Source organism: Gobio gobio (genome assembly GCF_949357685.1).
Source record: "Gobio gobio genome assembly, chromosome: 4".
Taxonomy (NCBI): Eukaryota; Metazoa; Chordata; class Actinopteri; order Cypriniformes; family Gobionidae; genus Gobio; species Gobio gobio.
In genome coordinates, this window is record NC_137100.1 from 47,943,473 (window position 1) to 47,955,876 (window position 12,404).

General features: G+C 37.1%; 2 protein-coding genes across 2 annotated transcripts; both read right to left on the reverse strand.

The window, feature by feature from the left end:
* Positions 1–668: 668 nt before the first annotated feature.
* On the reverse strand, positions 669–3,866 carry gabarapa (GABA(A) receptor-associated protein a). The gene is made up of 4 exons (XM_079815712.1): positions 2,376–3,866; positions 1,642–1,720; positions 1,427–1,545; positions 669–1,268 (listed from the first exon to the last, which is right to left on the reverse strand). Exons 1-4 carry the CDS (start codon positions 2,463–2,465, stop codon positions 1,188–1,190), a joined length of 369 nt encoding a protein of 122 aa, XP_079671838.1. The 5' UTR covers positions 2,466–3,866; the 3' UTR covers positions 669–1,187.
* Positions 3,867–4,425: 559 nt separating this feature from the next.
* On the reverse strand, positions 4,426–11,266 carry ctdnep1a (CTD nuclear envelope phosphatase 1a). Its single transcript, XM_079814836.1, has 8 exons — positions 10,634–11,266; positions 9,103–9,169; positions 8,511–8,629; positions 7,810–7,881; positions 7,509–7,625; positions 7,243–7,354; positions 6,421–6,505; positions 4,426–5,604 (listed from the first exon to the last, which is right to left on the reverse strand). Exons 1-8 carry the CDS (start codon positions 10,736–10,738, stop codon positions 5,544–5,546), a joined length of 738 nt encoding a protein of 245 aa, XP_079670962.1. The 5' UTR covers positions 10,739–11,266; the 3' UTR covers positions 4,426–5,543.
* Between the last annotated feature and the right edge of the window lie 1,138 nt (positions 11,267–12,404).

Here is a 12,404-nt window from a genome sequence, read left to right on the forward strand (position 1 = left end):
ATACACACACACATTTTTTAAACTTGAGGGAAGTTGAGTAATACCTAAAACAATATATTAAGTTTGAAAAATAAGAAAGCTGTTAAATGTGTTAATATCGGAGAACAAGTTAATGTTTTAATGATTTAAAAAATATATATATATTTCTGTCTTTTCCCCATTTAGCCTAATGTACCCCCAGCTGTATTTGTAAATCTTTAAAACCAATTATACAAAATTGTTACATGGCCGTCTTATCTCATGTTGTTAATAACTTGTAAGGTTTCTCCTCGGGTATTAAATATAACCATTACTTCATGAAATAAATCAAAAATAAAATTGGATCTGCAAAATCATGAGCACTATTGAGCATGAGCCCAGTAAGTTTAAGTTTTAAATTATTATTAACTCATATGCATAATTTGTTATAAAACGCACCATCTATTAAAAAACATGCACAACAGATACAAGTCAAGATCTATTAAAGACTCACACAGGCAGATTTTTACATCAGGTTTATAATGGTGGCAATCTTAAAATTGAGTTTTTAGGGATAAACGGAACAAAAACACACCAAACCATAATAAACATGTGCCCAAAAAAGCCGATCAAGTCATAAACTTTAACCTTAATAATAATGATGATAATAATAATACAACTGAGAAATAAACAAGCAGTCTCCTACAATGTCAACTGAAAATAAACTTTTTAATCTTTTAACCAGTTTATTCAAATAAACAGCAATCCAAACCCATTTAAAAATAAAAATTATTGGCAATGATACACAAACACACTCACACTCATACACATTACATGGTATGATAGTCCAGTATAATCAGCGAATTTGGTCTGTGCAAAAATGGTAGCTAAAAACAAAATCAAACCAAACATTAAAGACTGTAGAATAGCAAAGTGACTTTAGTATGCGTGTTGGTGCTGAGGGAAAGTGAGAAAAGGTATAAGGAGAACATTGAAAAAGCTTCTACGGCTATGAGTACCACAAATTTACTGAAACAGACCAGGACAAAGTATCAGGCCTAAAAGCAAGACTGAGGGCGGAACTCTTAAGTAGGAAGGAACAATATGCAGGCAGCATAGAGACAGACGAGGAGGAGGATATGAAAGTGCATTCAACATGTACACTTTGTGTGGCCTAACGTATTGATCATTTTATTTTAAAGAGGGGTAGTGTGGGGCAAGAAAATTGGTTACACATTTCTCAAAACGTCCCCATAGACGCTTTCATCACTGTAGGCAATGTAAAGGAAAAAGTCCTCTTCATGATGCTCCTAAAATACAGAAACAGGGATGAAGAGTTTAGAAATGCTGCAGGCTTATTGAGCAAAAATGTCACTTTCTGAATTCTACTGATGTAAACAAACGGATGCAAAAGAACAAGCAGCATAAATTATGCTCAGATACATTCAAAAGAGGATGCAAGATGTACCTGGTAGAGCAGCCCCATAGTGGCTGATGTGGGAGGAATGACGTTGTTGACAAAGAAGAAGAGGGCATCTTCGGCCCTCAAGTGGATCCTTTTCCGAATAAGGAAGTAGAACTGCCCCACTTCAGAATTAAGAAATGTCATTACAAACATATCCTACATATTTGAATACGATTAAATATTATGCAAAGCATTCCATGTTTTACAAGGAAATTAACCTGTTAGGTCGGAAGGGACAAGATATTTCTTCTTGTCCAGATCCCCTATTCTGGCTTTGGGAGCTTTCTCGACGATCACCTGTGGAAAACAAATTAGTGATGATGATAAAAATAACCAGTCAGTCATGTGAGAACAACGGCATCTTTCAGTAGTATAATACCAATGGTCTTCTTCAGGGCTCATTGTCATTCTAACAAATATCCCTTCTGATATTTGACTGACGACACATAATGTAACGGAAAATTAACCCAGTATGAGGTCACATGGTAATGCGTCAGAAAATGTAATATTCTAGTTATTTTGTCCTGACTCGGGTTCATTTAAATGATTCAATATCACGTGCAGGATACAAAGCTACCGGCTCTCTTTTTAAGATGGTTAATACCTTGATATGTATTAAATGTAACAAATATTCAAATATATCATGTATTCTCATAAAAAGATATGAATTGTTCAATTACTTGTACTTTAAACGATGCAACAATTTCCAATTAAGACAAAAGCTAACCGACGCTAATGCTAGTCCTTTCATATTTGAAGGACAGCTTTAAAACGTCGATGACAATTCATTAACTAATCATATATATACATTATTTCCCGTTTTTTCAAGCTAATAACTATTTCCACAAGGTTCCTCCAAACAAATTAGCGTTGTCACTGTGTAATTCCTCGATAGGTTTACGTTATCTGTAGAGCAGGGCCCTGGCAAAAACAACTCATTTGCCTGACTTACAGGCACTCTGTCCGGGTACTTCTTTCTGATTTTCTCCCCCTCGGACCGTCGCTTCTCAAAGGGATGTTCTTCTTTGTACATAAACTTCATTGTCAAAGGCTGGGAGATGTTAAAAATCTCCAGAAAAATCTGCCGTCGACGGTGTTTACAAACTAGCTTTTTTTGACAACTGCGTCGGAGGGCGGAGGGATATCCAATAACAAGGAACAAGGGAGGCGGTGCACGTCACAGCACGTCAGCTGCGTAATGACGTCATCAGCAGCCAGGAGGTCAACGTGGCACTACCTTAAATCTAAACGGTTAAAAAAACAAAAGAAAGAAAAAAGAAACAAAAATGTTAAAGTAATACAACATGCTTTGTTCTGTAAGGAAAATTAGCATACCGAATGTGATGCCGTCCATATCCCATGTGTCCTGGCCTGGTAATGAAAAGGTTAAAGGTTCAAATCATGCAAGACTTGATTCATGTGTTCAGGCTGATCCTCCCAACGAGGTGCTTTGGATAGAAATGCAAGCTAAATTGGACAAGTTAGTCATTAGAAACCACAGACCAGTTTTAAGTTAAATCAAAACGAGTGGTAGGCTAGTTAAGTAGCCTACTCATCAACTTACCCATCTTTGTAGGGGAAGCGTGATTGCTAACAATCAACTCCCTCTCGTAAGGGGACATGGAAGAGGGTTTAGGTAAAAATAAAATAAAAAAAAGGGCAAGATGTCTAACCCATGAGCAAGCAGGGAGGACTTGAATAAAACTCTAGGCTGTGAGTGGGTACCTACTATTCAAAATCCTACACTTTTAGTTCTCTGAAAAGTTGCACTAAAATAATTTTGGTTTCATTGTTATATTGTCTTACACAACATTATGCAGGTTACGAATCTGACAGACTATTATGAAGCCGATTACTAAAATAATTCCAAAGTAAAACCAATGCCTATTATGAAAAAGGCTACAACAGGGGTGGGCATTGACTACCAAGCCCCCCAGACACTGCCTGGAAGAAGTCATTACTCAATTTTGGAGACAAGCCACAAAGCCACAGTTAAGGCAACAATTTGATGACATCTCAGATTTCAGTGGTAAGTAGAGCTATGATGCATCAGTTCACCATCATGAGGTCTGCATAACACTAATTGTATTGAAGGGTGGCACAAAAGAAGCCACATAAAACAAGTAGCCGCTAAAAACACAATACTGATCCTGTTGTGATGTATCAAATGAGACCAAGAGGTTTTTGACCAAATTCAAAGAATTGTGAGTTGCATATCCAGCATTGCCCACACTTTAAATGCTGGGCCTTATTCAAAAAACACACAGGATACATTTCTGTGCAAATCATTCATAAAGCCATTCTCTTGTAAATTGTTCCACTGGAGCACCTATTCTAGTAGAATATTCTTGAAGAATGGTTTTATATTTGATTTACAGTTACACATAATTATGTTTTGCTTGTACTTCATAATGAAGAGTAGTGGAAGCATCATATTTCCTCTGCAGGAACTCAGCATGTCATTAAAATCATGGAGAGAACCTGTTTTACAGTCTGCTAAAAATATGAAGCCATTTCATGTATGCAAGTTTTCGATTATCAAAGCTCAATCCAATTCAAATCAATACAAAATAAGTGCTCAAGTTAATAATCCTAAATTAAAAACCCAAGAAATGTATTTGTAAGTCATTCTTGATTGTAAAATATTGAAATGTTGGAACAATCTTCACTTAACATATGACATTCTCACATTAAAGTTACGATGTTACAGAAATAACAGCAGATCGGATTTCTTCTCTATGTGACGTACATCCAGGTGAAATGGATTATCAGAAAAGAAATAAATGCAGGGCAGGGACTTGGTTCTATCCATCATTTGTTGATTGAATGGAGGCAGTTCTGAGTACGAGTTTGCAGTCGATTTTAAGGAAGGGGCGGAGTTTAAGCAGACTAAATGATTTGATAAATCCGGCATACATCAGCTGATCATCGGAAGACCGAATTATTATATTTTCATTAAAAATTACGAGGTCAAAAAAAGAAAGAAACGTGCATGAATTTTTCACATTAAGATACATTTAGAAAAAAGGGTGAATTTATATTTCATGCAGACTTCATTTGGAGTTTCTGTGCTTTGAAATCAAAACATCAGAACGAAATAAAAACCAGGAACAATAATTCAGTAAAATGTAAATTGGGTTGAGATTCTGAATACTTCACTGTACATAGTTCAGCCGATTTAAAATGTAGAACACCCCAAAAAGTGGAAGAGACTGTCATTTCAGTTGTTGACAAAAGGCTCTATTTTATTTTTCTGTTATAGCAGAGTCCTTGTTGCTCAGTGTCTCTCTCGGTGGCTGATGTATCCATATCGAAGAGCATCTAAAAATGTGTCCTCGAAATATATAATAAAACCTCTCTGATTTAACCAGAAGTTCCACATATGAGCCATTTTAAAACACACAGAAAATTAATACCATACGCTGTAATAATGGACTGTAGTATTCTCTCCTTCTAGTTATCTCTACCACAGCATACTATTAGTACAACGGTATTAACAGCTCTCAGCTCTTAACACAGAGAAGATGACCAGATACCTGAGATGGCAGACAGAAAAGGGGGGGGAAAAACAAGAGGAGAGAAGGACAGAAGCTTAGAGAGAGAATGAGTGGATAAGACCATGTGACCATTTGTGCTAAGGTCATACAAAACAACAAACACAGACATTTAGGAAGGGGGGAATGAGTGCTAAAGAAGTGTGGAACGTGACAGGTAGTTACAACTGTTTAACTGATTCTTTATTTACCCCAAAAATGTAAAGGTAAAATTGGAATCAGAAGCTTTCTCCCCATTCACGCAGAAACACTCCAACATGCACACGTTGAATCCAACAACTGTAAGGCAGAGTTTCCATTTTTTAGGAAAAAAAATACAAGAAAAACAATGCTGGCCTCTCCATTTGAGTTTATGTGTAAAAGCTTCTCCATCATGTGTCTCTCTCTCCTTTATGTTCTCCCATGTCTTCTCATAGCATTTCCTCAGAGGAGTCCATGAGACTAATGGGAGCTCACATGATGACAAGAGGCTGACAACTCCAGCGCAGGAGAGGCTAACACCTAGCAGGCAGAGCCATGTAAAAAAAGACGGCGACCAGAAGAGAGACTGGCCCTGACAGATACGATCACCAGAGCCGATGCTGGTGGAGATTTCGACTGAGGACGGAGCGAACATCTGAGGTAAACCTAGAAAGGGAATGAAAACACACTAAGGGCATCTTACTGAAACAGCAACATTATTCCCTGGTTTCACAGACAAGGTTTAAGACTAGTCCCAGACTAAAATGCATTATTAAGATGTTTTAACTGAAAGCAACTTGCACTGACATATCTTAAAATATGTCAGTGCCATTGTTTTTGTCTGAAGATGCACAGCAGTAATGTTTTTTTTTCTAAGACAGGTTTACAAAAGCTACTTAAATGTCCGAATTAAACTAAGGCCTAATCTTGGCTTAATCTAAGCCCTGTCTGTAAAACCAGGCCAAAATGTGACAAATAAAAAAAGAGCAGTTTAATATTAGTAAGAGGCAGAAAGATTTGAAGATGACATTAGTCATATGCAAAAAAAAATCCCAAACACTTCTTTTCTGCAGAGAAATAAAGAAACAAACCTGTGGTATAGAAAGGAACATTTTAAAACAATTTCTTGGATTTGTTTCTGTTGTATGTAATGCCAATTGCTTGCATCCAAGCTCAATAAATCAATAAATGTATTTACATATAATTAAACATCAGCACAAATCAGTCCATTTCGCAATAAACATTTCAAATTAATTTAAATATGGTAAAAAATATTAAATTAAGGCACTACAATCTTATTAGTATCTGAAAACATTGTAAAAAGGACCAAAATATGTAATAAACAAATACACAAGGGGTGGGGTATGTGTAGAAATTAGCAAACGAAGGGCGTTCAAATTGTGCAGAATTTATTGGGCATAAATTCTGTGTAGGCCGTATCAAGATTAAGACTATGTCCAAGAATGAATTAAATATTCATACCTCAATGCATCCAACATTGGGAGCAGGTTAAGAAGTGCTGTGTCACTTGGGTCACTGAACCACGACTTTATAGGTATTGCATTATCTGGGGTGAAAACAAGTTAAAATTACATTCATATAACAATTTATTACATAGAAAATGTGTGCATGTGCTTTTATTTTTTAATTTATAAGACGCGTTTCCACCGCAGGAACTTTCCCCAGGAACTAGGGACTTTGGGGTGGTACTCTGTGTGTTTCGACCACAGGAACCAGGGTCTAAATGAAGTTCCAGGTAAATATTTCCCCCTCAAAATGGTCATGCTCGCGAGGTAGTTCTTTTTAAAAGTTCAGGAACTTTCGGGGATGGGACTTGGGCACTGAACATGCTGATTGGTTGAGTTCACAGAGCATTTTGATTGGTTAACTCCACACAGCATTTTATTTCAACCACAATTTTTAAAAGTCTGTTCTGTTGCGGTGTGTGCAGTATGAGTTGTTTGCAATTCGAATCAACAATGGAGTTTAAAAAATATGACCGACGACAAGGTTCAGGCTTTATTAAGCTTTTATGTGGAGGACGAAATCCAGCGGGAACTGGAAAGCCGCGCGCAGTCCGACGTCACCGGACTAATCTTCACGGTACTTTAGACAGCGATGGAAACAAGTGGGGAAAAAAGTTCCTGGGACAAATTGTTCTGGACAATTTCGGTGGAAACAGGGCTAAAGATCCACAAGATGGATGTTTGTGTCCCTAAACACAGGATTACCATAACTGTAGCATTCAATTTATAAAATCAAAGTGGATGAGAATGTACTCTCCATAGATGTTCCATCTCTAACCTGGGTGACTTCGATAAGCTCCAGGCGAGTTGTCCAAAATAACTATACTGGAGAGATCACTGTGTACTACAGACAGATCTTTTATGTAGCTCCCTAGATCCAAAGTGCAGTGCTGCAAAAAGCGGGGAAGAGAAAAACAGACCCAGAGGTTCAGTAATTGAACAAAGAGACATGAAAAGCTATTTTCTAGGCAGAATCAATCAACAAAAGTCTGTTCTGACGGTAAGAATTGGTAATAAAATACCTTTTCAAAGGCAAAGGTTTACCTGTCTGTAGTATCTTCTTTTAAGGATACCCCTGTTGTTATCCAGCTTATCTGCTACAGCCGATCCATATATCTCCATACTAGCTGTAAATACTACCAACTCATACCACTGACTAACCTGACATATACAAACAGGAGGACACACAGACATAGACACAAACACACACACAAACACATTCAAATATTGGTGAATTTTGTCAAAGAAAAACTAGCATGCATACACAGGTGCAAGTACATTGGCAAAATGTATACATTAAAAAAAAATAGTAAAGTGTTTGCTAATCTGCTCAAAGTTCACTCACCACTTCTAAAAAGAAATCAACGTGCGGCCTTTTATGGACAAAAAACCTGACTGGGTGTTTGTCTATTACCACCTGAACAAGAGAGAGAGCGAGAAACAACTTTCAGAAAAAAAAAATTCACAATTCACTTTAATACACATTCATGTTGGCTTTAAAACGTTGTCATTGTTCCTTTATCGTACATCTGCACTACCTTTTAAAAGTTTGGGGTTGGTAAGATTTTTTACAAATGTTTTTGAAAGAAGTAAAACAGGAATATTGTTAAATATTATTACACATGTTTTCTATTTTAACATTTATAATGTAATATATTTTATATTCTAATATAAAATGTAATCCTGTGATGCAAAGATGAATTTTCAGCTGTCACATGATCCTTCAGAAATCATTCTAAAATGCTGATTTGATGCTAAAGAAACTTACTTTTTAAATGTTTTATTATTATCAACGTCAACAGTTGGGCTGCTTAATAATATTGTGGAAACTGTGATGCATTTTGTTTCGGGATTCTTTGATGAAGTGAAACCTTTTGCAACATTGTAAATCTATTTACCGTCAATTTAAAACATCCTTGCTGAATACAATCATTTCTAAAAGTTCAAGAGACAGTATAAAGTGCGAAGAGCCACAAGTACTGAGTGAAATAAAACCTATATTTCTTCACTACCCTATTCTATTTTTGGAGCGGTGTGTTTGTGTACCTTGAGGATAAAGTCTGGAGGTGTACCAGGCCTCACTGTAGGTCTAAGGACGCCATCATGGTGAGAGTGAATCAAAGTCTCATCCAGATCCAACACCAAGATCTTCCTCTTCACCGCATCTAAAGCAGCAAACAGTTAACATGCGCCACACACAGTGAAGTGGCGATTCAACATCCAGAAATCCAACCACAACTCATGTTATGTCATGTCTTGTCTTCCAAACTCTCCTGTGCTAATATGATCTCATGCCTACAAGAATTCATGAAAAGATTGTCTCTCTAGTATTGATATTATTAGCCCAATTCACTATTTGTAATGCACTTTGGTAAAAAGAAAGTATTTTCCCAGTCTATTTATATTTTACAGAATGCTTTACATGGGGAATAAATTCAACCCAAAGTATAAGGTACACACTCCTTTTAAAAAATCATGAAGAAGAATACAATTCTGTTGACTGATTGTAATAAAACAGATTATGGGTGAAAAATTAGTCTTCAAAAAATGAGCAACACTGCAGCGATCGGTGTGGTTAGACGCTCCCCTAGTGGACAGAACTGCAAAAAAGAGAGGGAAAAAGGTGAGAGAAACTTACTGAGTCTGTTCCTGGAAACAGGGGAGAGAGGTAATGTGTCATAACGCACTGTTTGGTACTGGATTATCTGTGGAAGACAGAACAGCAGACAAAGACAGAGTCACTGATGTACATGGAACAATGTAGTCTTTCCTTGCTTCCAAAATGAACACACTCAGATATCTGTCTGGCAGGTGGGTCTGTCGCTTTTTGTTATCAATGTCTCTTTCTGATATTTCATATTTCCCCCCTTCATCACCCTGGTGCAAAACTCAGGTGAAGGCATCATGTAGCAGACATCTATATAGTCACTCACCTAGAATGGCCCCATACTGACATGATTGGATTATTAATACACCCCCAAAACAGCTGTCCAAATAGGCAAGAATCAGTGTACTCTTAATATATCCACCACGCGCTGCGCGTAGGGCACCAAAGTAATGTGATCGCGCTTAGGGCATCAAAACGGCCAGCGGCGGGCACTTTACTTAAGTAATGTAAAACTTTTATGTAAAAAGTACAAATCTTTTTGTGATTAGAATAAAACTTGTGTATATGTGTAAAATGAAATTTCACTTAAATGTTGGTGAAACACCACAAGACATTAAGAATGGCAGTCACATTAAGAGCCATAAACCACAATAGACTGGGTAATCGGGCTTAGGCTAACACTCAACACACTACTTTTGTTGGTTCACGTAGCTATGAAAACAACTCAAGGACATTTTGAGTTGTTTTTTTCAGAGGAGCCTCTAAACTGACTTAGATGCGTCAATTAGAACAGTTTAAACATTCTAAAAATATCCATAGTGTGTGTATGAAATTAATGAATTTACATGACAGCTGTATTATTCCCAGCAATTACTAGGGATTAAACATTTTGCAAAAACAACAACATTTAACAAAACATTGAATATATTGTTTTTACATGAAGGGAAGAAAATGTGTATAAAATGATTTTTACTATGGGGCATCTTGCCCAACTGGGCCAACTCCAACATACAAAAAAAAAAGGTTGATAAACATATAGGAGGGGTCCATAGTCCAATGTAACAAGGACATACAGCATCATAAACACACTCCCCCAGGGTTACAGAGGTGCATCTGAAACCTACTGTACAAAAGTTTCATCAAACGTTTTTTTATACAATGAGCATGAGTTACTTCAACACAATTAAAGCAAAATATAACAAGGCTTAAAACAGATTTTACAATTGCCCAGCTGAATTGTGTATGTTTGTTTGCACCGAGGGCCATAAAGTGACGGCTCAGTCAATGTATTCTCGATTGCAGGAATCTGAACAGCTCTTCAATAGTGTTACAGTTCAACTATAGGAATGGTTACCCTTAGGAATTAGTGCATGACAACGATATTAGTCAACTAAATAAGTGTTACGAAGTTTCTAACATATCAACAATAAGTATCTGATCTTTTAAATATTATTTGAAGACAGGCCGTCTTAAATAAAGCAAAAGAGTGATGGCAGGTGGGAATATAAAGATAACAGATAAACATGCATTGATTTACACTGACAGGTGTTGACACGCTCACCGTTCGTAGATGCTTCCTGAGGATGTATAAAATGAAACTCCATATTCTAGACGTCACTCCAAGGAAGGTGCGAATCCCGAGTAAACACTGACGCGTCTTCAACATGCTGACAGTCGATTAACGGCGCGACGGTGAACCATAGAAGAGACCGACACCATCCACCAGAGACCAATGACTTCAGGAGAGCTGGAAATAAGGCTACAGCTAATCAGGTCGGCTAACCACTTCCCGCCCGCCGCTTCTTTGCTTTTTAAAGTAGCGCAAGCGACCAGAGCTCAACCAGAGAAAGCAGAGACTCTGCTGCACTTGGACCAGCCAGTGTACAAAACTGCTCAAATGTCAAACGTCTGCCACGCACACAAACAAACCTCTGCGACCACAGGCTAACTGGACTTGTATTTCATTGGCAATGCAGCTAGCTCTGGGTCCGGCGAGCTCTACAACAAATGATCCCTCCTCGGATCAACGGCTCTTGTTCTCGACAGGTTCGATGTTGATCTCAAGACTTCAGACAAATGGCCAAGTATGCAAAAAGTCCAATCAGACGCCATCAAATTCGTTCCAATAAGTTACATATCCGGGAGCAAACTGTGAGCCGCCATCAGTAACGTTACTTTGGTTTCGTCACTTCCGAGAAACAACAAACGTGTCCTCAGTGAAGCTGGGTCAAGAGCTCAGTGAAGCTGGGTCAAGAGAAGAGTCAGGACTGAGGACAGATGCTCTGGAGATGGAGACACATACACTGTGAAATCATGTACTCTCGGATATATTGTTCATAACATCTTAATCTGACATGACATTATAGACGGTCAATTGGACGAGCTAATAAAACTAATAATAAAAACAAGATTTTTGTTTGTTTGTTTGATTTTATTTAGATTTTTAAATGATAAAGATGCCTCAAGTTTGGGTAGCCTATTTATGGAATAAGGTTATGATGACATGGCGAAAAGGTGTATGTTCAAAATAAGTGCAATTCATTGGTTCTCTATTATTCTCTCTTTGCAGATGCACATATTTAAAACGACCTGCAAGTCAAACATGGATGTTTGTGTTTTAACTTAATATTTTAAACAAACAATCAACACGCATACGTTTTTGTTGTATGGACATATGATTTATAAACGGTATATTCTATCTCCAAACTAATCACAGAAGAAAAAAAAATGTTGTTGTAAAAAACAAACAAAAAAACAAAAACCAAACATAATTTAGAATGATTTATAAGCTGTTTTCCTAATGGGGACCCAAAAAAGGTCATATATTCTGCCTGACAATGTATTCAACACAAGTCACGGAGACTCTAATCAAATAAAATAGGTACCCATTATTTTTTATTTTGTGTCTTGGTTAGAAACAGGCTTCTAGCTGCTGACTAGATTATTGTTGTTTTAGCTATTATAGTATTGGTGCATTTTCTCTGCTTCTATCTGCTTATGTAGCCTACTTTCCAGAAATGCTGCAATAAATGTTTAAATTTAATTATTTCGTGTTAACAAGTAGGCTAAGTGGGCCTTGCATGTGGATCACTTACTTTCCGAAGTTTGATGCCTTAGTTAGAAAATAACCGTATTGAACAAACATATTTTAGTGCACGAAGTAGTGTATATGACTGAAAGAAGAATACTACATTTGAGATCCTCCTAGTGATAGAATCCACGCGGAATGAAGCTCATGAACAATACTGAGAAACGATAGTCTTTTTTTTTCTTTCTTTCTTTCTTTTTCTTTTTTTACAGTCTATGGTCCAGTAATGTGTGCTCTGGCCACT

Bases quoted from the DNA above. Each gene is read 5' to 3' on its own strand.
- gabarapa (XM_079815712.1), bottom strand. From the start codon at position 2,465: ATGAAGTTTATGTACAAAGAAGAACATCCCTTTGAGAAGCGACGGTCC. The intron at 1,721-2,375 runs GTAAGTCAGGCA...TGTTTTCCACAG, and splicing joins AGTACCCGGACAGAGTGCCT to GTGATCGTCGAGAAAGCTCC. The intron at 1,546-1,641 runs GTTAATTTCCTT...TTAATTCTGAAG, and splicing joins TGTCCCTTCCGACCTAACAG to TGGGGCAGTTCTACTTCCTT.
- ctdnep1a (XM_079814836.1), bottom strand. From the start codon at position 10,738: ATGTTGAAGACGCGTCAGTGTTTACTCGGGATTCGCACCTTCCTTGGA. The intron at 7,882-8,510 runs GTACACAAACAC...TCTCTTGTTCAG, and splicing joins CTCCAGACTTTATCCTCAAG to GTGGTAATAGACAAACACCC. The intron at 7,626-7,809 runs GTGAGTGAACTT...TGTATATGTCAG, and splicing joins TTGATTTCTTTTTAGAAGTG to GTTAGTCAGTGGTATGAGTT.